The sequence below is a fragment of the Oryctolagus cuniculus genome, chromosome 11, assembly GCF_964237555.1.
Source record: "Oryctolagus cuniculus chromosome 11, mOryCun1.1, whole genome shotgun sequence".
Lineage (NCBI taxonomy): Eukaryota > Metazoa > Chordata > Mammalia > Lagomorpha > Leporidae > Oryctolagus > Oryctolagus cuniculus.
In genome coordinates, this window is record NC_091442.1 from 45,768,495 (window position 1) to 45,791,553 (window position 23,059).

General features: G+C 47.7%; 1 protein-coding gene across 2 annotated transcripts in view; it reads left to right on the forward strand.

The window, feature by feature from the left end:
- The window catches only part of KIZ (kizuna centrosomal protein), a 114,089-nt gene that overhangs the window by 88,855 nt on the left and 2,175 nt on the right, over positions 1–23,059 (forward strand). Inside the window, exons 10-12 of one of the 2 annotated variants that reach the window (XM_002710943.5) lie at positions 12,008–12,112; positions 15,561–15,654; positions 22,910–22,953. In XM_002710943.5, coding sequence (XP_002710989.2) covers positions 12,008–12,112; positions 15,561–15,654; positions 22,910–22,953 — 243 coding nt within the window. Of the gene's footprint in view, positions 1–7,601; positions 8,579–12,007; positions 12,113–15,560; positions 15,655–22,909; positions 22,954–23,059 lie in introns of those variants that run through there. The other variant, XM_051845317.2, reaches the window with a different exon arrangement.

Below are 23,059 nucleotides of genomic sequence, written 5' to 3' on the forward strand. Positions count from 1 at the left end.
CTTTGTTTAGTTTTAGAGTATCAACAGCAGCAATTAGTATTCTGAACAGAGTTCTATTTGCTGTACATCTGAATTTACTAGTACCTTGTTTTGTAAAGTGCTGTACTACTTCATTATAAATTCAAAGGTCTGACTTTAAATATTTATACAAGTAAATGCACGGTTGCCCCGAGGTACTGAGGCATGCATCTGCATATGTGGTGGTTTCCTTACGTTTATAAGCAGGAAAGAACAGCCTGCTTTTATGGCAATTCATTCTGTGGCATGTTGATTAATTTTGTAAACTCATGTTTCTTGTGATGAACTCTGGTTTTGAAAAAAGGAGTTTATAGTAGAGCAATTGTTGTATGTACTATGCATCAGCTAATATTTCACTCCAAAATACAAAGGTTTTCTTTTCCTTTAAACATTTTGCCCAGGGATACATGTGTTGAGTTTTTGTTGTTCGTTTTGTAAAAACTCTGGTAGGGTTCCTTCTTGATTATTTGTCTTAATAGGAGAAGTGTGGAAGATCTCAAACTGTGGCTAACCAGGGAATCATTTGGATGCTTTTCCCTTACATTTACCTTGGAATTTAGAAGTACCTGATGGCGTCTGAATTTCTTTCAGTTAAAATTACAGAGGCTTATTGAGGAGTACCCAGAAAGTAAGCTAGTTGCCCATTCTTCAATTCTCACTTCTCAGTATTCTTCCCAGTCATCCCTTGCTAAAAGTAGCTGTTTCTTCTCAGAAATAATCATGGATTTTCTTTACCAGAGAAGACATAGTGAAGTGCTGGGGTTTCAAAGCTTTCTTTTCTTTATGCAGAGAGATGTGTGGCATATGTAGAAATAGTTGGGAACATTTGAGATTAAGATTTTAAAAGAAATTATACTTTCAGCAACCTGCTATCAATGTGTAAAGAGTTGGTGGTTTAAAAAAAGAGTTAATGCTCCAACATGGGAAGCAGTCCACACAGCAGACTCATAGGATGACAGTTGCTCTAAATAACACTCTGATCTCAGAGTCAGCCCTTAAGGCATTCTGGTCTGGCTGAAAAACCCACGAGAGCATGGAAAGCCAAGACACTGTAGCAAAAAAAATAAAAAATAAAAAAAATTCCTACATGAAGGATCTCTGTGAGTGAGATCCCAGTGGAAAGAAAGGGACTTTGAAGAAGGGTGTACTTTTCTCTGAAAGGAGGTGAGAACTTCCACTTTGCTTATAGCCTTGTCTAAATACTGATGGAATTTTTAGATACAGAAGGCTTCTGTAGCCTAGGACCCAGGTCAAGAGCCTTGGGTGATCACTGACATCACACGTAAGAGTGTTAATTGTTAAATTAACAACAGGAATCACTGTGCACTAACTTCCCATGCAGGATCTCTGTCCTCAGAGAGTTGTATTATAATTATGTCTAAGTGGTCATAAAAGATAGATCATTCTTGAGTGTGTCTTTAAAGTTAATTAAGTTTTTTTTTTTTTTAAAGTGAAATTAACTTCAAGATGCAATGACTTTGAACAGCCCTTGTCTCAACTGTTGAGGAACAGTTTGTTTTGTTTTGTTCATGCAAATTGTTGAACTCTTTACTTAGTATAGAGTTGGCCTTCTGTATATAAAGTTAATTAAAAAAAATGGATCTTAGAGGAGGACGGGACTAGAAATGGGAGAGAGAGGAGGACGAGGGGTGGGAGGGCAGGTACAATGGGAAGAATCACTTTATTCCTAAAGTTGTACTTAGGAAATGCATGAAGTTTGTATTCCTTAAATAAAATGTTTCTTTGGGGGAAAAATAAATATATTAAAAAATAATGTTTTAAAATCTAAAAAAAAGGCCAGCGCCGCGGCTCACTAGGCTAATCCTCCGCCTTGCGGCACCGGCACATCAGGTTCTAGTCCCAGTCGGGGCACCGGATTCTGTCCCGGTTGCCCCTCTTCCAGGACAGCTCTCTGCTGTGGTCAGGGAGTGCAGTGGAGGATGGCCTAAGTCCTTGGGCCCTGCACCCCATGGGAGACCAGGAAAAGCACCTGGCTCCTGCCATCGGATCAGCGTGGTGCACCGGCCGCAGCGCGCCGGCCACAGCGGCCATTGGAGGGTGAACCAACGGCAAAGGAAGACCTTTCTCTCTCTCTCTCTCACTGTCCATTCTGCCTGTCAAAAAAAAAAAAAAAATCTAAAAAAAAAAGAATACTTTGTGTCCATTGTATACCAAAGCATTAAACATATGAAAGATAACTTGGAGGATATAAAAAAAGCTTTGCTGGCCGGCGCCGCAGCTCAGTAGGCTAATCCTCCACCTGCAGCACTGGCACACTGGGTTCTAGTCCCGGTCAGAGCTCCAGATTCTGTCCCGGTTGCTCCTCTTCCAGTCTAGCTCTCTGCTGTGGCCTGGAAGTGCAGTGGAGGATGGCCCAAGTCCTTGGGCCCTGCACCCGCATGGGAGACCAGGAGAGGCACCTGGCTCCTGGCTTCGGATCAGCGCGGTGCGCCAGCTGCAGCGGCCATTGGGGGGTGAACCAATGGAAAAAAGAAAGTCCTTTCTCTCTGTCTCTCTCACTGTCTACTCTGCCTGTCCAAAAAGAAAAAAGCTTTGCTAAGTCATATACTTTGTTGGAGCCTGACTGTTCTGTCGTTGCCACCATACTCTTCCTCTCCCTTGGCCCCAAGCCATGCCCTCCCCATGAAGTTCATGTTATACCTAGGCTCTGCTGAATACACTGCTGTGTCTGTCATTGCTGATAATTCTTGAGCATCAGCCTTCTAGTAAATTGTTGTATCCTTGACATAATTATTCAGAGATTTGACTTTTGATAGAGTAAAGCAAGTATATAATTTTAGATAGAATCTCCCTGTTGTGGTCTCCTCGTTGTGTATGTGAATGCTGGTTGTGTTTGTATGGAATACATTCCTTCTAGACTATTCCAAAGACCAGGAATATTTCAGAAGCTGTCTCCTGAGGGTTGAGGAGATACTGCATTTGAGCCTGGGCTTTGGCATCAATCCTTATGCCCCCTTCTCTGTTTTTCCTTCCCACTGAGCCACTGTATTGGGAAAGCCAACACACTACCTGACAGGGTGATCTTCAAGCTTAAATGAGATCGTGTATGCGAAAGTACCTAGCAGATGCTAGGCACTCAATATGCAGTACGTGATATGTATTAATAATGTCGTGAACATTGCTAGTGTTACTGATCTTCTGTGTTGGCTGCCATACTTCCCAGCATTTCCAAACCAGTACCATTTGTTTAAAGGAACCTCACAAAGCAAACTCAAAGAGGAAAAGATGCTGGGGGAATGTGGATGCATTGTCATAGAAAAAGAGCAAATACATGAACAAAACCAAAAATACTCCTGAGAGGAGCCCCGAGAAGGGCGTCTGGACAACTCTGTCCTGGCAGCTGCTCACCTTCGCTGCGCTGCAGTGGCCACTGGGGACCGAGACCCGTGGTGCTTCTCCAAGACAGCACTTCCCAGGAGTTCTCAGTTGGTTTCTGTAAGAAGTGTCCACTTGAGAGCACAGCTGACGATCTGACCTCAGAAGGGTGTTTACTTTATCAAAAAAGAACCTCGAAGCGGGGTTCATGATGCTTTTGGAACTTCTAATTCATCTCATGAGGAAACCCTTAGAAGCAGAACCCCAAAAAGCCCAAGAAGTGGCTTGTGAGGCTCCCCTTGGTCCAGGCTGGCCGCCTCTGCATGGGGGTGCTGTCACGCCTTTAGGTACCCTTACATGCACCCAGTCAGGGACACTGTAGAGCGCCCGATCACCAAGTGAATGCACTGTCTCACAGGGATTGCTAGGCTGATGCAGCAGTTGCCAAAATGTATTCTATCTAACGTTCCAACCAGAAAACACTTCAGTGAATACGTATTTTGTGGCCCAACCTTGCCCTGTTGATCTCTCTTCATCTCTCCCTACATGATTCACAGCAGCATATAGAAGTAAAGGGATCATTTGAAAATGTGAATCTAGAGTTTCATATAACTTACCACCAATTTGATAAAGGAATCGGTACTAGTAACAGCCAGCAGAACTAATAGTCTGTGGAACACGCTTTGGGAAATATCCACATATATGTGTGGAACCTTTTTGAAAGGTCTAATGGGGCACCAGTTTTCAATACACGAAAATTATGTTCAGTGTTTTCCTTAGGTTCCATCTCATGGGAACCCCGCTTTGGATGAGATTGCTTTGTAATGAGTCTTCAGGTTATTCTCGTGTGACTACACACAGATGCTGTGATTGAAAGCTACTTGTTAAAGTTACTATTGTCCAGAAGTGCTCTTCTTCTCTGTGGGGTCTTTCTGCAGGTCTCTGTTTGCTTTGCAGCCATTTCAGAAGAGATAGAGAAAGAGGCTGGGGTGAAATCCAGGGCAGACACAGGACATCGGAGCTGGGACGCTCTGAAGTTACACTGTTTTCAGAATGATGAAAGCCCTGGGGATGTTTAACCTGGGAAGGGCACAATAGCTATTCTTACATATTTGAGGGACTGCCATATACACAGAAAACAGCTAGCACACACAGAATGCAGCTCAGCATCAAAAGAACTTTCTAGACCTTCATTGCAGCCAAACCATGTTAAGTACCTTTCAGGTCTGAGCGTCTGTGCTACATGTTTGAACCCCTGGGAAGCGTGGCTGCCTTTGAGAATCACTGTGGAAGAAATCCTTGTTTCTGAGACCTCCGACATTCCTTCTAATGCTGAGACTGATTCTCACTCTGTACTGATGGGATCTGCCACCCCAAAACATAGGTCTTCTTGGCAGAGGGACTCAAAGGGTTGGCTGTTCCTCCAAGGGTACCTCCTTTGTTAGTCATTCTGGAAAGTGTGAGTTTTCTGCGCCCATTCCCAACCAAACTAACTGCGCCCATGGCCTTTGTGATCAGTTGTTGTTAATACAGTCTGCCTATTTTATTATTCTAATTGCTCCCGCTAAAGAATCCAAGTAGAAATCAAAGATTAATTTAGATACCTATGAATGTATAGATTTTCTGTATATAATAAATTGTATGTTCTTTGCATATGCATAGGCACAGGTGATGGGGCCTTTGTCAGTGTTTCCCCCGAAACTCTCAGGCCAGGAGGAAAGTGATGCCTCCTTGGATGATGAAAGCCTCCCTCTGAACTATTTACATCCCCAAGTGAAACTCCCGATGTTGGTAATTTTATTTGTATTCACATTAAACTGACTTTTCAGTGTGAAGTGAGTTTTAGCAGATGATGCAGTTTACCTTAAATGTCATAGAAATCTAGCACCCGCCGGCGCCACAGCTCACTAGGCTAATCCTCCGCCTTGCGGCGCCGGCACACCGGGTTCTAGTCCCGGTCGGGGCACCGGATTCTGTCCCGGTTGCCCCTCTTCCAGGACAGCTCTCTGCTGTGGCCAGGGAGTGCAGTGGAGGATGGCCCAGGTCCTTGGGCCCTGCACCCCATGGGAGACCAGGATAAGTACCTGGCTCCTGCCATCGGATCAGCGCGGTGCACTGGCCGCAGCGCGCCGGCCGTGGTGGCCATTGGAGGGTGAACCAACGGCAAAAGGAAGACCTTTCTCTCTGTCTCTCTCTCTCACTGTCCACTTTGCCTGTCAAAAAAGAAAAAAAAAAAAAAGGAAATCTAGCACCCAACACAGTATCTGGCATATAGTGGACACTTAATTTGTCCATGAATGAATAAAAATGGGGATATTACAGAGTTTCCTTAAATGCTTGTTGATTCAGGCCAGAATACTGTCTCTTTCAGCCATTCACTCCACCAGTACTTTTCCCACCCACGTGCCCATCCTGGCAAAACTCATCTCCTTAAGCTCCATGTGAAAAGGGCTCTCGGCTTTTATCTCAAGAGGATTAAGCTTCTAAGAATGTCCATTCAGCCTCTCATTCTTTTGACACCAATTCTGTTGGTCAAGCTGTATTGAAAGTGGTTGCCTGACTGTGCCATTCCTCACTGATATTCTTTGGGAGCCTGGAATATTCAAGGTCATGCTAAGACAGCCATTTAGAATCTTTCCAGGAGGTCAGCGTAGATTTTCAGGGTGCTACTTGGAGTTCTAGGCAGCGTTTCCCAAAACATAACTGCTTGAGGTTTACAGCAAATTGGAAAGGTCAGGAAACACACAATGGCCAGGTTACCATTGGTGACTGGATTCATCCTGGGAGGAAAGACTACAGCGACCAGCTTGGGCCACCAGAACCCAGTGGCATAACACCTCCTGCACTCAGACTTTACTAGGAATATGCTTCCCTGTCTGTCCCAGAAATGCTTTATTGACAGGAGTCGGTAAAGACGTCTTACCTGTTGGGCCTGAGAAAGAGAATCCCCAGCTTGTGCAAAACCAAGGGAATCACCACACTTAACGCTGCCTGACTGCCCGTGAAAGTCCACGTGGCAGTCTGCAGGGCATGGTCAGCCTGCTGGGGCCGCAGTCATGGGGCCTGCGGCTTACAGTAAGCAACCAGACAATTCCTCATTACGCTGCGGGGTGGTGGCGGTACTTCATGTAGTAATTAAGGAAGAAAAGGCACCTGTCTCAGGAGCTCTGTTGATTGAATGCTTTCATAAAAGCATTCAAGGAAATGAACTCATGAATGCTGGGAGAACCTGGGGAGGGGGGTGGTGGACCCAGGCCCGAGCAGTTTCTAGGACATCCAGGTGATTTCCCAGGTTGCAGAATGGTGGAGCAGGGGTCTCCAAGTGAGACTCAGCTTGAAAGAGAGAAGAGGTCAGACTTTAGATATTTTAATAAAATTAGGGGCTGGGCAATACATTATTTTCCTTGGGCTGCTATAACAAAGCAGCATGAGCTTCAGACAACAGGAAGGTATTCTCTGTGTTCTGGATGATGGACGTTGGAAACCAGGATGTGAGCAGCATCTTGCTCCCTGGGACAGTTTTGGGGGAGACTCTTTCCTTGCCTTGTGCAGCCTCCGGTGGCTCCTGGCTTATGGCAGCGCCCCGTCTTCACATTCCTTCTCCTCTGGGTCTCTGAATCTGCTCCACTTAGAGGGCACTGGCTGTTGAACTTAGGGTTCAATGATTCCATCTTGAGATCCATAACTAATACACCTACAAAAGTCCCGTTTCCAAATTAAATTGCATTCTTAGGCTCTGGGGAGACCTGACCTTTGGCTGGAACGCTATCCTAGCTTCAGGGAGTGAGGAGTTTATTTGTAGTTTACATTTCTAGCACCCAGTTCATCTTGTATAGTCATTAGGTTCTACTATAGATGATGATAAATGTTAATATTGTCATTATATCTGACTCCTCTCATTACTTAAGTTGTCGAGTACATATTGTTGAACATGTCACTTTAGGAAAAGCTATTTATACCAATAAAATACAGCTTTCTGATTGACAGAGTTCTGAAGCTTTGAAAAGGTAAGAAGGTCCCTTGAGTTTGAGAGTTGAAAATTCACCTCCCACAGCTGAGCCGTGTCACTTGGTGGCAAGCACTGCAGTTTTAAGTTTACATGGGAAGCAGTGTTAGCAAAACTGATTGCATTGCAGTTTGGAATGTCCGTGAAAGGTCAGTGAGGAGCCTGGGATTTGCTTTCAGGTTGAACTGTTGAGTTACTCTATTGAAATTAAGACTGATGTAATCTCCGTTTTATGAAGCAGCTCGAGGCGAAGTGTGTGGATTGGAAGTTTCTCTTATGCATCAGCACCCTGTCTCAGCTCAGAGAAACCTTGGCAGTGAATCCGCAGCCCCAGGTCTGTTGCTGGAGTGGATTTTATTGACGGAAGTCTGGATGTGAGAAGTGATTTGGATCCAAACCTGTGCACCTCACATTCACATACACTTTTGACCTTTTAAAAAGAATGCTTAAATATAGCTGAGTTTCCAGTATCTTCAGAACTGCAAAAGCACTGATAGCCTATTTTCTCACTTGCAGATGAGCAGGTTACTAGACAAATGATTTCTGGATTTTCAGTGATCAAGTTTACCTTACGAATGATTCAAGAAATACATCTCGTTTTTATTGTATTTCACAGAAACCTGGGCCTGCAGCATCAGCAACAACATATCTAGTACCATGCAGAAAAAAAGTAACGGAAATCTTGTGCACAGAAAGTATTTTTTCAAATTTGATTTTAGAATTTCTGCACACTTCACATAGGAATAGTAATTACCCTCCATATCCAGAGATGCCCAGTTATTCACCAGTCCAAGGTCGTTTTTTCCCCCGAGCTGCAGTGATAGTATTGCTTGCATCTCCCTTTGTGATTCTTTTTCCGGGCTCAACTCCCCCCCCCCCCAAGGATTTCTGCAGATGCAGTGGAAGATTCTCTGCCCTGGAGACACCCCTTAGAGGCTGGTGAACCACTCGTTTATCTGGCTCTTGTAATGGGTTGTTAAAAGCACTTGTTCATCAGATATTTTCTTTTTCTTTTTATTTGTAGATTTAGAAGTATTTTAGCAGGTGTACATTTGCATATAAAAGAGAATAAAAGATACGAAGTTGAGGCTTTTTCTTTCTTCTCTCCAGCATCATCTCTCTCCTACCTCCCTTTATTCAGCAGGTTTTCATTTTCTTTCTCTAGCTGTTTCTATTTTCTAGACACAAAACGTATATCAAAAAGAAAAAAAAAAAAAAACCAGTCCCAGTGATCCGTCAGCATTTTGCAGGCAGAGAGACTGGGTTTGGGCAGCATATGTAACAAAGTAGGTGAAAATACATTTATTCCGTTGTGTCATCCGCCTGGAAATAGTAGCCAGGGATGGATTTTAACCCCGTGGAGTTGCTGCTGCACAGGACTGGCCCCTGGGGCTTGTTTTATGCTTTCAACAGCGTTATTTTTTACTTTTTAAATGAAATCTTGACACAGATTTGACTGTGTCGTAGTTGCTTGACTGAGCAATTCAAAACTGAAAGCTTGAGCATGTGTCTGTGTGTTTGTGTTACCAGAACATTCCAAGTGAAAATAATTGTATGCCTTAGACATATTTGTTGTATGTGACCATCTTCATGACTACGTGGTTTTGGGGAAGCTTAGTGTTACTAATGGGAGGGGTGTTTCCCTGAAGTTCTGAGTCAGAGGATAGAACGTGAAGTCTTAAGCAGCTACCCGGTTCTCACATTTTCGGACTTGAGGGTCACTGAATCTTTCTCTAAATTATGTCCCCCTTGAGAATCTGAGAATCCGGTCCCTACCTTATTTACAGCAGGCCAACTTCTAGATGTATTCCTTTTGCTCTTTTGTCTCTCTGTTTGTTTGATAACTGAATTTGCAGGGCAGCACAGTTTTGCCTTTAACTGATCCATCACTGTCCTTCCTTAAAAAAAAAAAAAAAAAAAAAGCCTGATTCTGAGTTGGCACAAACCCTGCAATCTGTCTCCTTACCTTTTGGCTTCATGAAATTGGCATCATGGCCAAATCTTCTAGGCTGGCTGAGTCATTTGAGAGCCCTTAGCAAAAAATATGCTCTTGCCTCCTGAGAGCCTGGAACCTGACCCATGTGGCTATCCAGCTCTTTTGAGGCGAAAGCTGACATCTGCTTGTCTTCTTCGGCTGCATTTTACCCTGAGTGTTCTTGCACTGTTCTTAGTGATCACAAAAAAAAAAAAAATGCTCACTGCTATCTAACATCCAGGTTGCAAATCTGCTCTGGTTGGCCTGTGCAGTGTTTTCTTTAAAAAGAACGAGGCAGAAGTCTAGCAAGACCATGCCCACTTTCCCCACTTGGCACCCATTGACCCCAGCCAAGGATCAGCTGCCCCCTATGGCTCTCCAGGATGTCCTGCTGTGCTCCCTTCCCTTGATGCACCTTGCCAGTGTCACTTGTCTGTGGTGCCTGTTTGGCCCAGAAGACCCCTGTATTCGCAGCCCCACCCTATCCAGTCTGTTGTAGCGATCTGTGGTCATGAAGCCACCTCTCTGTGTCCTGACTTGTTTATGCAAGCTATCTCCCCTTTAACCAACCCTTGCAAACCTTGTCTTTCCCATCTGGATCCACCAGCCCTTTCACACTGTTTTGTGCTGCAGTTCTGCCTGGAACTGTAGCATGATACATGCCATGGAGAGATCAGCTGCAGCTCTGACATGACTCCTGCTCCATACAGACTTCCTCTTGTCTGCCTGCACAGCACGTGCTGACCCCTCCACCCCTCCAGGGCTTTGGCGTCTGTGGTCCTGCCCCATTTCATGTTTATTCCTCCAACTGAAAGCAGTTCATCCATGTACCTTTGAACGTTCGCTCTGCCCTGAAGCCATGGGAAGAAGCGTGCGGTGGGTTGGGAGTGGGACGTGTGCGTAGCAGCCTCAGCCTTTTTGTACCTCTCAGGTCAAGGCGTCTGCCTCCCAGATGATAACTCTGCAGGGCCCCGTCCGTGACGCTGTGCTGGGGAGCAGGGGCCACAGAAGGTTTAAGGAGCCTGACCGGAAGGGGTCGGCTCTGGCTGAGTGGGCCAGAAAGGCTGAGCCCGTCTCCCTGCAAGGCCACTGGTCACCTGGACGCAGACGTGGGGCGGCCTTGAAGGCTGAGACAATAGGAAGGGGCTCCAACCCTGGCTCCCACTTCCAGCCCCGAAGCCTTTGTTTATCAAGAAGCTGCTCCTCCCCCCAACCCCCAGTCCCTGCCACTGTTTGATGTCTGTCTTCAGTATGCTTTCCCTGACCATTTCCTTAACTGGATGCAGAAATAGCACACGGTCATTAAGACCTGGACTTGGATCCTAAAGGCTAAAAACGTTCTGGGTCGGTTTTTATAAAATCAAAAAACAGGACATTTTCACCTGTTTTATAATGACTCTTTACCTTCAGAATTTCAGAAACTGATTTTTGGTAATACCTCCCGCTCTCAGAATCACCTCACAACACAAACAGAGAACACTACAGCGCCTCCTACTGGAGGCATCCCACTGCTTGGAAATGCTTTATCCCCCAGGGTTCACACAGCACATACGCACATTAAGTAAAACAACATGTTTTCCCTTAGGCCTGCATTACCCCTATTGTTTTCTTTACAAATTTGTTGAAATACTCACATATAATGTCAAAAAGTGTTGCCTAGGAGTTGAGTCCTTGATCTATATGTGTGTTAATTACATAGCATCAGATATTCCAAAGTAAGTTAGATGCTCATCTTAAATACTCAGTTTTAACCTGGTTGATTCCCAGTAGAGCAAGGTAAGTTCCATTTGTAGTTCTTCACTGTGGTGGAAGTTTTAATCCAGAAATAAGGGGCTCCTGCCTGAGTTAAGTTGAGCCAGCAAAAGCAAGAATGCAGCCGATTGCCCGCTCCTGGTGCTGCCAGCACAAATCCTTTGATATCTGCATTGGAAGTATGGATGCGGTTTTGTTTTTCCATGTCACAATGCTAATTCTCTCCTTATTCCATTCAGGTGCCCTTCATATGTAAGGTAGTGAGGAAGACTGTACCATGCAACTCCTTCCCCTGATGTTGGTTGACTGCTTTCCAAGGGGTCTTCCCCAGTGTCGCAGCAGACATCAGTAGAAGCCCCCCAGGCCAAGGGCGTCCTGTGGACAGAAGCTAGTCCAAGCTGTTGCTGATGGCTCTGGACACCTGGCTTTGTTCCTTGCAGGTGTCTGTCTCCCCGTTGGTTAGTGGGGCTCATAGCTCGTCCTGCAGCTGCCACCCTTCCTGGCTCACTCACCGTTCACTTAGCCTCTCCTAGAGCTCCTGCACTCAAATCCAAGAGCCTGAGAACCAGGACAGGGAGCACTCCCAGGTGCCCTGACCACTGGGGAGGTCGGCTGTCCCTCCTGGTTCGTTCCTGTAGCCATAAGCAAGGGCTGTGGGGGAAGAGAACCCACTTTACTGGGATGCTGGTCCACAGACCCACTCAACGGATTGACGAATTCAGCCGCCTCAAATAGACTCATACAGCTTGCCTTTGAGCTGCATTGCTTTTTGTTTGTTTTCAGAATTTCTAAAGAGTGGTAAGTCAAAAAGTTAACTTGCAGGCATTTGAAAAGTGTTTACCTCTTAGGCAGAATTGAAGAAACTTCTCTCTGGACAGTAGGAAAGTCAGTGTTGCTATGATTTTTTTTTAAATCTATAGAAACAAAAGTCTACCAGTTGCTGAAGATGTCTACCCTTCAGGATAACAGAAAGCAAACTGAAGACAGATTTCAGAGGGCAGATGCTTCTGTGCCACCATTATCAGGTAAGCTAGGGTGGATTCTGCACTGGACATCAGTTTCCTGGCCCAGAACTGGGCCCAGGCATTCTTTGAAGGCTTCTGGATTTTGCTTTGTAGCAAGGTATGATCAGGTCATGGACAGCTAGTGCTGTTTTATCCTTAGCAAGCAGCTGTTTGGAGGCACCATCTTCCCCCTTCCCCACCCCCACCCTTGCCCATCTGTGTGCTGGTCCCAGACTAGGGCTTCTGCCAAACATGTCATGATGGTCCCCTGTCATCTCAGTTCCTTCTCCTTCTGTCTCCTGGTTTCTTAATCATCAAAGGGGCAGTGTTGTCTGGCCTGCCCCCCAACACCAGAATGTGAGGGCTTTTGAGTTGTTTCGATATAAGTCTCTGGAAGGCTGAGTTCTTGCCTTCTATAATTTTTTTACTTATTTTCTTTGTTGTATTATATTTTGTTATTGTACATGTATTACTTTCAGTGCTTTTCCTTATATTATAACTTTTTCTTAAAGATTTATTTATTTATTTATTTATTTGGAAGGCAGGGTGAGAGAGAGACAAAGAGATAGGGAGATATCTTCCAACCTTTGATTCACTCTCCACATGGTCACAACAGCCAGGTCTGAGCCAGGTTGGACCAGGCTGAAGCCAATAGCTGGGAACTACATCCTGTCTCCTACATGGGTGGCAGGGGCCCAGGTATCTGGTTCATCTTCTGCTGCCTTCCCAGGCACATTAGCAGGAAGTTGGATCTAAAGCAGATCACCCAGAACTTGAACTGGACCTCAATTGCACCACAGCAGTGGCCCATTCTGACACTTCCTAAGAAGTATGTTACCTCAGCTCTCTTTGTGAAAGTAAGTAGATTAACACAGACGTGCACATTAATGACTAGAATCACCCTGCCGAAGTTTGATCCATCAGAGTGAGCAGGGATTAAAAAAAAGAAAGAAAGATTTATTACTTTGAAAGGCAGACTTACAGAGAGACAGGGAGGGGCATTAAGGAAGAGAGAGAGCTTCCATACACCAGTTCACTCCCCCAAACAGCTGCAACGGCCAGGGCTGGGCCAAGCTGAAGCCAGGAGCCAGGAGCTTCATGCAGGTCTCCTGTGTAGGTAGCAGGGGCCCAAGCACTTGGGCCATCCTCCACTGCTTTCCCCAGGCACATTAGCATCAGAAGTGGAACAGCCGGGACTTGAACCACTGCCCATATGAAATGTCGGTGTCGCAGATGGCAGCTTAACCCACTGTACCACAACACAACACTGGCCTCAGTTCCTTACTGTCACATAATTTCCTGTCCATATTCAGATTTCCCAGTTGTTGCATACATGTCTTCTACATATAGACATTTTTCAAGGGACACTTAGAATGCATCAGACTTAGCTGTCTGTATTCAGAGAGCTATTTCCTGGTGCTAGTAGTGGTAGAGTTGGTTGCGGCAAAATTCAGTTATTTTGGTTGCCTTAAGAATCCAGTGAGCCACTACAGGTTAAAAGTCCATGGGGCCAGTGCTGTGGCACAGTGGGTTAAAGCCCCAGCCTGCAGCACCGGCATCCCATATAGACGCCAGTTCGAGTCCCAGCTGCTCCACTTCCGATCCAGCTCTCTGCTATGGCCTGGGGAAGCAGTAGAAGATGGCCCAAGTCCTTGGGCCCCTGCACCCACGTAGGAGACCTGGAAAAAGATCCTGGCAACTGGCTTCAGGTCAGCTCAGCTCTGGCTATTGCGGTCATTTGGGGAGTGAACCAGCAGATTGGAAGACCTTTCTCTCTCTTTCTCTGGCTCTAGCTCTCTCTGTAATTCTGTCTTTCAAATAAATAAAATAATTCTTTAAAAAAATCCAACACAGTGCCTGAAAATGAAAGCTCCATGGGAGGGCCAGCCTCTGAGGTGGCTATTTATTCTCCACAGACAGGAGACAGTGCAGTTTGTTGAGGTATCAAACAGGGCCTCCGTCCTGATGGAGAGATACCAACACTTGTAAACTCTTGGCTTTCGTCACCTTCAAGTTCTTCACAGTGGAGCCAACAGAATCTTAGAAAGTTTGTAGCCAACCTCTTCATTTTGTAAATGAGGTCCCCAGAGTGATTCCTGGCTTGGAGCATTATAGCTGGCTAGCAGACACACAGCTGGGAAGACAGCACCACAAATCTGGTTTGGGTAAGTATCTTTCAGGCAGTTCATTGGACCAGAGCAAAAGAGGATTACATTTGGCGTAAGTCAGATCTCTTGACTGTTGTATCAAAAATTATGCTACTATTAATATACTAGAATGAACGTATATTTTATGAACTTGTAAGGTTAGACATTCAAGCGCCACTAGTTTCAAGTCCCTCACTGCACCCTAAAGCTTACACCATGTGCTTTTTACCAGGTTCCAGATGTTCCAGCTGTAGAATCAGGCAAGCGCTCCTGATGGTGGCTGCAGGCAGTGAAGCGAGACGGTGACCTCACTGACATGTTCGCTCAGTGTCTTTCCAGCCCTGCTCTCCCCCCACTCTTAGGAACTTCTCTGAGCTCCGGAGAGAAGTGGAGAGCGCAGAGAGCAAGCCCCGTCAGAGGCGGTGGTGGGCACGTGTACTCTGAACACCGAGGTTTTTTTGGTCTCTGCCCCAGGCCTGGCTCCGAGAAAAGCCACTGGAACTGCGAGCCTTAGTATTCATGTCCTTTTGCCACACAGGAAGACTCTTGAGTGAATACGGGCACCGGAAACTGTTAAGGACGACCGCAAGGGTTACCTGCAGGCAGGCAGGTTACAGATGCTTTTGGCCAAGATCTCTGCCTAGGATCTCGGGTGACGGCCAGTGCAGAACCAGGCCCATCACAGAAACATCCGAGGCTGAGGATGCCCTAGAGGCGGCAGTCAGGGCTCACTCTGCCTTCCGGGAGCACAATGGAGACTGTCCAGCTCCCCTGGCTCCAGGGAAAGAGGCGGCCTGTGCGTCCTCCTCCTCCCTTTTCAGGCCAGTTAAGGAATGGCCGTGATGGTTTTCAGTGGAGATTCAGTCTCCTTGGTGGGACGGAAGGTAGAAGAATTGGCAGAGGAGTGCCAAGGCCACCCGGGTGGGTAACTGCCTCTAGGGGAGCCCAGCGCCCCTCATCTTGATGACCCCATTGTTGTCCTGTGTCATAACCATGCGAATTAGCCAGTGCTTTGTGCCACAGTAGACACCCATGTACTTAGCTGTACATCTTGGTCAGTTAAAGGAGAGCTTTTGGGGTGATTTTCTGTTTGGCCTTTCATTGTTCCCGTGGAAGTATCCGAGGAAACCTGCACCTCCTCTCGGTATCCTTCCAGCGTGTCGGGCCTTGCTCTGAAGCTCACTTGCCTTCTGCGGTTCCCCCAGCGTCTTCCTCCGCTCGCCTTGGTTTTCCCGGACTGTGTGAGGCCTCTCCTCTGCACATCTTGTTCCCTTCTGCCTGGCAGCCAGTGCTCACCCTCCCGGCCTGTGCTCTCTCCCCAGGTGTGAACGCTGACAGCAGCACCCTCAAGACAAAGCCAGCCAACAGAATGGCTGCGGAGGCTGGGCTGTCCTGTGAAGGAAGTCCTTTGTCAAGGTGAGGTCTGGAAGGGCTTTCTGAAGAGCAGCCCCAAGACGGGGGATGTCAGGACACAATGCGTGCAGCCCCGACTGCACACCATGGGCCACGGCTGCAGGGTTATCCTTTGGGTTTTTGTTGATCTAAAATAACAGTGGAAACTTTAGCGTACCTTTGAAAATGTTTGCGCCAGAGCCAAGCATTGTCTCTCGCAGCTGTTGTCTCCTTGGTTTAAGACTCAGCTGACACCTCAGTGAGCCACAAATTAGCGCCCACAGCTGCTTGCAGTGGGCCTGCTAAGAGACCACACAATGGAGGTGGGAGGGCGGGGGCGGGCAGAGCGAACACATCAGGCCTTCAAAGAAATAAAGTGACAGGTGCCTTCTTTCCAAGGCGGCTGATGCTAGCCACGCCGGACGCTCGCTTTTATGCTCCTGCTCCTCTCCAGGGAGGTGGGCTAGATTGTGCCTACCTTCTCTGCGACACTTCCTAGCTTATTTTCCATAAGGAACAAAATTTATCTTTTCCCAGTTGTTAAATTGCTGCATTTCTTGTAAGTTTTGGGGCCACGATAAGTGAATTGTACACTGAATTTGCCCATGTGAAACATTAATCGTGCCATGATTTCAAGTCATTTAAAAGAATTTATAGGTGGGAATGTAAACAAGTGTCTGGTGAAATACCTACCTTTTTGCTTTAAGGTGAATATCCTCTAAAACAGCACAGCAAGCAGGTTTCAGCGTTGCTCATTACAGCGGTGTCTTCTAAGTGACTGTATCACATCCGGGTGAAATGCTAAAACAGGAACTGTACATTTCTAATGTGACATACAGTGTTCCATAAAATAAAATGATTTGAGCTAGAAGTGTATTTTCTAATGAAGGAATATCTGTAAAAACTTCACAATACGGTATTGTTAGGTAGGATCTGGCATATATTGAAAATGACTAGTTCTTTTAAATTCTTCCCTTTAAAAACTCGATATGCATCTAAAATATTCATTTAATTGTCAGAAATTATTATTTAATGCCCGGGTTTTCATCCATGTGTTTGAAGGAATGGGACAGATGAATGGGACAGAAGAGTATTTTTACAGTTATACCACAAGTTCAAGTTCTCAGTGTCCTAAAAGAAATTTCCAAAGCCAGTGAATTCTACAGAGAGTTTTCAGGGCTTAATGTTACCATCTGGCTTAACAATATATCCCTTTAGTTCCGTAAAGATTTTTTGTCTCCACTAAAAAAAAATTCTTAAAGTTTTCTTTACATATGTTCTTTGGACAATTTGAAAATGTGTTCAGAAAGCAATTAGCTTTTGTGAGCGTTTTCTCAGCCTGCCCATTTGAATCTTGTCTGTGTTTCACTAACCTAAAATCAAACTTTCTCTCCCTTCAGACTGAGGAGCAAAAGGCTTTTGTTATTAGTCTTATTTCTTTGTGAAATTAATTTCCTAATAGATTAGAAGTAATTTCAGCACCCCCTTTAAGAACACACACACATCTTCAAGGAAGCCTTGGATCCAGACACTCGATAATGACCCGGTGATGGAGAGGTCTGGGCGCCGAGTGGGCGAGTGTGGCGCACTGTGTGCGGCCGTTTGGTGTTTGGTTCTCGCGCTGGGTTTGGTGTTGATCCCTGCCCGGGGCTCTGGCGAGCTCGGATTGTGCTGCGTGTGCGTGGCGTCACTGGAGTTTCTCAGAGGCTTTAAGGATCACACTTACTGCAGTCACTGCTCGTGCTTTATTGCTTTTACAAGTGGTCTCGAAACCCAGTACTTGAGAATAAACGTACCGGTGCAGTGCTGCTGTAGCACTTTTAAAAATTCTTCTTTGCTCTATTTTGTCAGTGAGCTGATGAGCAACCTCAAAAAAAAAAAAGCAAATAATAATAATAATAATATAAAAAAAGACCCCGCTGGACCTAAAAAAAAATGGCTCCCTCTGATGTCCTAGAGACAATAATTATGATGTGCTAGTTAAGCCCAAACTACAGCTGAGGGATTTTACTTTAAAGCGGTGGCTTGGGCGCAAAAATGCATTTATAGCTCTTTGTCTGCACCTCATTATGTGTGGGCCTGATTCATTAAGTAATTGGTTTGCAGTTGTTTACATGAGTATTAAGGCCTTCTTTTCAGCCGCCTTTGAGAGATACATTGTGCAAATGTTGCCTGTGATGAATGCAGAATGAGGGCCGGAGGGTCCGTCCTATTGGCTAAACAGTGCGCTCTGTTGAAAAGCCAGAGAAAGGGATTGGGTGCTGCTTTGCATAGCAATGACTTTCTTAATAAGCGTTACAGATTAATACACACAAGCTATAAAAGATGCAAAGAGATACTCTTAGCACATTTGTACATGCTCATTTCATTGTGATGGCGGCGGGGTCCCGGCGCTTTCATATTGCGTTTTTCAGAGCAGCGGCTTCAGTGCCCGCGCCGTAATAGAAGCCGATGTTTATTGTATTATAAATCACGGGCAAGTAGGCAGATCGGCAACAGTTTATTATTAAAGATTCTTTCCGTGTAAATCTTCCCCCGCCATTGTATTTGCTTCAGCAAAATCATTTTGTGGTTGAGTGGGGATGAAAGGCATAATGTCCGAAGGAGTGAGTCCTAATGGGAAGCTGCTCTCCCAGTAAAGACCACTTGTTCCCTTTTGTTCGGGGGTGCATGCCGGAGCTTCCTCTCTGCAAACATTGTCTCGCCTTACCTTCCCCAGGAAGCGCTCAGCACTCTCCCGGGTCCGTCTATTCAGTGCGGAGTAGGTCTTCGCAGCCCGCCTTGGGACTTCAGTTCATTGGAGCCTGCCTCGGAACTCTGGCTTCCGGGGTGGACCAAGAGAACGTTTTTACCAAAAGGACACGTCATTGCCTGGGGGAGAGGTACCAGAAGTCACCCGCACCGCGCTCGGGCAGGGCCGCCGTGGGTGGCCTTCGGTGCCCGCCCTGCAGCCGCGGGCGTGGCCAGTGGAGGGCGCCAGCCTGCAGCAGATGACCCGGTGGGGGCCGGGCAGCGGCTCCTCTCGCCTGATCCCTAGGCTATTTCCCTAAGAAAATATAAAAATGGCAAAGAACAGTCCAGCGAAATAAAAATGGTTTTTTCCCGGGAGTCCTTTAGGTTCTCAAATAAAAGCACTCACCTCTGTCTCCAATCTGCATTCTCCCCAAATTCTACCGACTTCGCGAATTCCTACTCCACATTTCTTATCCTAAGCCTGCATACCTTCTCCCCGCCCCCGCACTGAGCACGAGAAAACAGGGTTGTTTGATTACGTGAAGGGAAAAAGTTAACAAGCTGAGCCCCGGCAGCTAAAAATAACGTCTGCTGTAGGACTCCAGATAAACCATCAGGGGGCGCTCAGACTTTGTCAAATTTAAACCCTCAGCCCGGTGGAGCTTTAAAACTTCAGAGTAGCATTAGCAGACAGTTGACGGCACGAACATCCGGATCTTCTTTTTCCTTTCCGGATTATTTTTCGCCTCCTATTTTTCAGAAACAGAAGTATTCGGAGGCAAATTCAAGCCGAAGATGCTGTTTAAGAAATGTTGACATTGATTACAGCTGACAGTCAAAATCATTAACATTTTTAGAATTTTGAACCCAGGGAACATGTCCTCTCATCAGCTGGTTATTTTTAGTCTTATAATTAGCCCATGGCGTTGAGAGGAGACTTTCCACTGGGAGCCGCCCCTCGCTGTCCCCAACGCCATGGAGTCCCACTGCCAAACCCCACTGACTTGCCTCCAGGTGCCAGCGCTTGAGCATGTTTGTTACTGGGCTGGGGTGTGTTTTCGTGAAGCCCAGTTCTATTGGCAGTAGGGCTGAGAGCCAGTGCGCTGGTTACAGCCGGCAGTCGGCCCCCAGGTCTCCTCCATAGCCCGCCTCCCTCAGGGCCAGGCTCAGGGGCTTCACTTGGCTGCTGCGACTTCCCGCGGAGGCTGCTAAGGCCCCCAGCCTCTTGAGCATGGCACAGCCACACCACACACCCCCGAGAGAGAGAGATCCAGATCTTCCATCTGCTGGTTGACTCCCCAGATGCCTGCAACTGCCGGAGCTGGGCTGATCAGGAACCAGGAGCCAGGAGCTTCCTCCCAGTTTCCCATGTGGAGTAGGGGCCCAAGGACTTGGGCCGTCTTCTACTGCTTTCCCAGACCATAGCAGAGAGCTGGATTGGAAGTGGAGCAGCCGGGACTAGAACCAGTACCTACATGGGATGCTGGTGCTGCACCCGCCCCTTGGCCCTACTCTTGCACCTGGCTGATGCCTTGTAGGCTTTCAGGGTTGAACTTGGCCTTCTAAAGCTTTCCTCAGCATGTGATCTAGCTTGTCACCACGCCCTTCCAGCTTCGGCCATGGCTGCTTTCTGTCATCAACTGGTGCAGGCATAGAGGCCATTTGCCATACCTTGCTCTGTGGTTTTTAACCTATGTCAATTATTGTTTGAGGGTCTGTCTTCCTCCTGGAGTGTGGGTGCTTCACGACTGGGGATCAAGAGGCTGGTGTTAGGCCTAGCGGGTTAAGCTGCTGCTTGCGATGCCAGCACCTCCAAATGGGAGCACCTGTTTGAGCTGCTCCGCTTCCAGTCCAACTTCCTGCTAATGTGCCTGGTGCGGGAGCAGATGATGGCCCACGTACTTGGGCCCCTGTGTGGGAGACCCAGCTGGAGTTCCTGGCTCCTGGCCCAGCCCTGGCTACTGTGGCCCTTTGGGGAGTGAACCAGCAGATGGAAGATCTCTATCTCTCTCCCTCATTCTCTTTGTCACTTTCAAATAATTTTTTTAATGGCAGAGTTGAATCTGACTTGTTCTCTACCACAGCCCCACTTATTCCCTTTATGGCAGTTTTTGTATTTGCTGGGAAGGTGTATGAATGAATGAATGCATGGACGAATGAATGATCTACAGACTGACTACCCTGCCGACTCGCTCAGGGAAGGCCTGGCCAAGGCAGCTTTGCTCCCTCTCCCCCATCCTGAGTGTTCCAGAATGCACACCAGCCCGTGCGTGTCAGTTTACACGTCGTGCATAGCGGCTTCCATGCCACGGCCAGGGAGCTGAGCCGCTGTGACAGCCCTTGTGGTCCACGAAGCCTGAACCCCTCACTGCTGCGTGCTCTGCTGAGCCCCTTCGCCAGCCTCTGTGCCATACACGATAGAGACAGTACTCTCATGCCGTCAGGGAGGAGGCAGGTCCCAGCACGTGTGAGGACGTGTGGTGGCCACATTCCCTGGCCTGCAACTTCAGCTCCTGGTCGTTGTCTGTCTGCAGCCCTCCAAGGAAGTCTCACGCTGTTCCTCTCGGCCTCACCAACTTCCCACACATTTCACAGAGTGTGTGCCAGCTCCCTGTGATTGAAATACTCCCAAAGCCACCCTTTTTAGCCAGGGGACAGGCAGAAAAAACAGGTCCCAGTGGCTCCCTGGAGACGTGGCCTCTGGAATTCACTGTTGCCCACAATGCCGCTATGCGGTACAGCCTCATGGTCGCCTCCACAGTGGAACCCGCTGAGTGACTCGGAACACGATTTGCATATGTGATTTTCATGTGCCCTGTTTGCAGCGTTGTATGTGGCTTTTCCTTTTCTTTTTCTTTCCCTTTTTTTGGGGGGGAGGGGGGAGGTGCGGGGAGCGTTTCTGGATTTTTTCTTTTCTCCACAGTTGGGAACCACCTGATTCTGAAGTGGCATGTGATGCACAGTTTGGTTTGCATGATGCCAGTTACTAAATTGAGAGCCTGCAAGCAGAGCCCTGTGCTGAGTGGGGGTCGTTCACTCATTGCGCACTGAGCACCGGCCTGCCCCGGTGGGAGGAAGCGGACAGGGCCTCAGTGGAGCCCCCATCCCCCGGGGCCAGGGCTTGTACATTGAACAGCAACTTTGATGCCGACTGAGGCTTGGGGTGGGGGGTGGGGGTGGAGAAGATGACAGGAGAGCCTGACCTTGGCCCCTCTCATCTGGAAGTGGACCTTGAAGTCACAACTCAGGATTTAGGTCTTTTTGCCCGAAAGCAATGGGAAGGTATGGAGGAATTTCAAGCAAAAAAGGGGCATGATTGGATTTGTGTCTTGGAACGCTGGTTCTTGGCGCTGAGTGGAAAGTGGACGGCTGGGGATAGCACAGCTGCGGGTGCTACCAGTTAGATGAAGGCTGCAGAGATCCAGGTGTGTTGACCAGGGAGGCGGCTGCACAGCGGGAAATGCTGAACACTCGGAAAGTAGAACCACTCGGGGAGTTCCACTCAGGGAAGCAGCAGTGGTGGGACCGAGCGGCTGATTGGCTGTGGCTGAGCCGAGGAGCGGGGCATGGCATTGCTGGAGGGGCAGCTGTGCCCCTTGCAGAGAGGGGAGGAAGGGCCTGGCTGGGCATGGGAGGGGGCGCTGGGAGGCTGCTGAGCCTGGTTGTGGAGGGAAGTGTGGACCGCGAGGCCCCCTGGAGGAGGCCGGTGGAGCTCACCACATGGAACTCCGAGAAGTGACCCAGGCTGTGGGGGCCTGGCCCCAGCTCACCTGCCACCATGCCCTTGTTCCTCTGCCGCTGCCCCATCCTGCCATGTGCTGTCCCTCGGGTCTAGCCTGTGAGCTCCTCTCCACCTTTCAAAGCTGAGCCCAGAGTTGCCTGTGCTGTCTGTTCCCGCAGAAGGCAGTAGCCTTACCCACTCGCTGTAGTTGTTAACTACCTCGGCTGCAGGTGGCAAGTTAGCCTCTCTCAGCACCCCTACTGGCATTTTTGGAACCCACCTCTCCCCTCTAGCACGCAGCCGAGTTTCCACAGCTGATGGGAGATGGGCAATTAGTGGACAGAAGGCGCAGTTAGGATTGTTGTGTGTGTCAGCTCCCTCACCAACATCTCCCTGCGTTCTAATGTGTTGAACCCTACTCCAGGCATTTCACTGTTAGCCCAGCTGCACACAGGGGTGGTGGCGAAGGGGGACCAGCGCTTGCTGCCCAGCCCTTGCTGTGCACACACGCATGGCGCACGCCGGGTGCACGCCTGGCACACCCAGGATGGAGGGGACCCGGCGGGGCCTGCCGAGGGGGCCACACGGGGGCTGCTGCTGCTGCTGTTGCCATGGTGACACTCCCAGAAAGCATCCACACGCACCACCAGCCACAGCGGTGCTCACATTCTCGTGTGCTTTCAACATCTGGAAAGTAAATGAAGTTGCTGGCCTTTTGGGGAATAATGGTGCTTCTTCCCAAACATGCTCATTGAAAAAGTACTGAGAACGGTCTGGTGGCTTTTTTTTTTTCAGGACTTAGATTTTTTTTTTTTATCTTAACAGGGGTGAAAAGCAGAAAAACCTGATCACCAACTTGAAGTCCAACGGTAAGAGAAATAACTGCATGCTGGATTTCATCTGCAGTTCAACCAAAAAAAGTTGTTTGTGACATATGGGAGTTTCCTACACCCCCGTGTGAGGACTGGGAAGTGG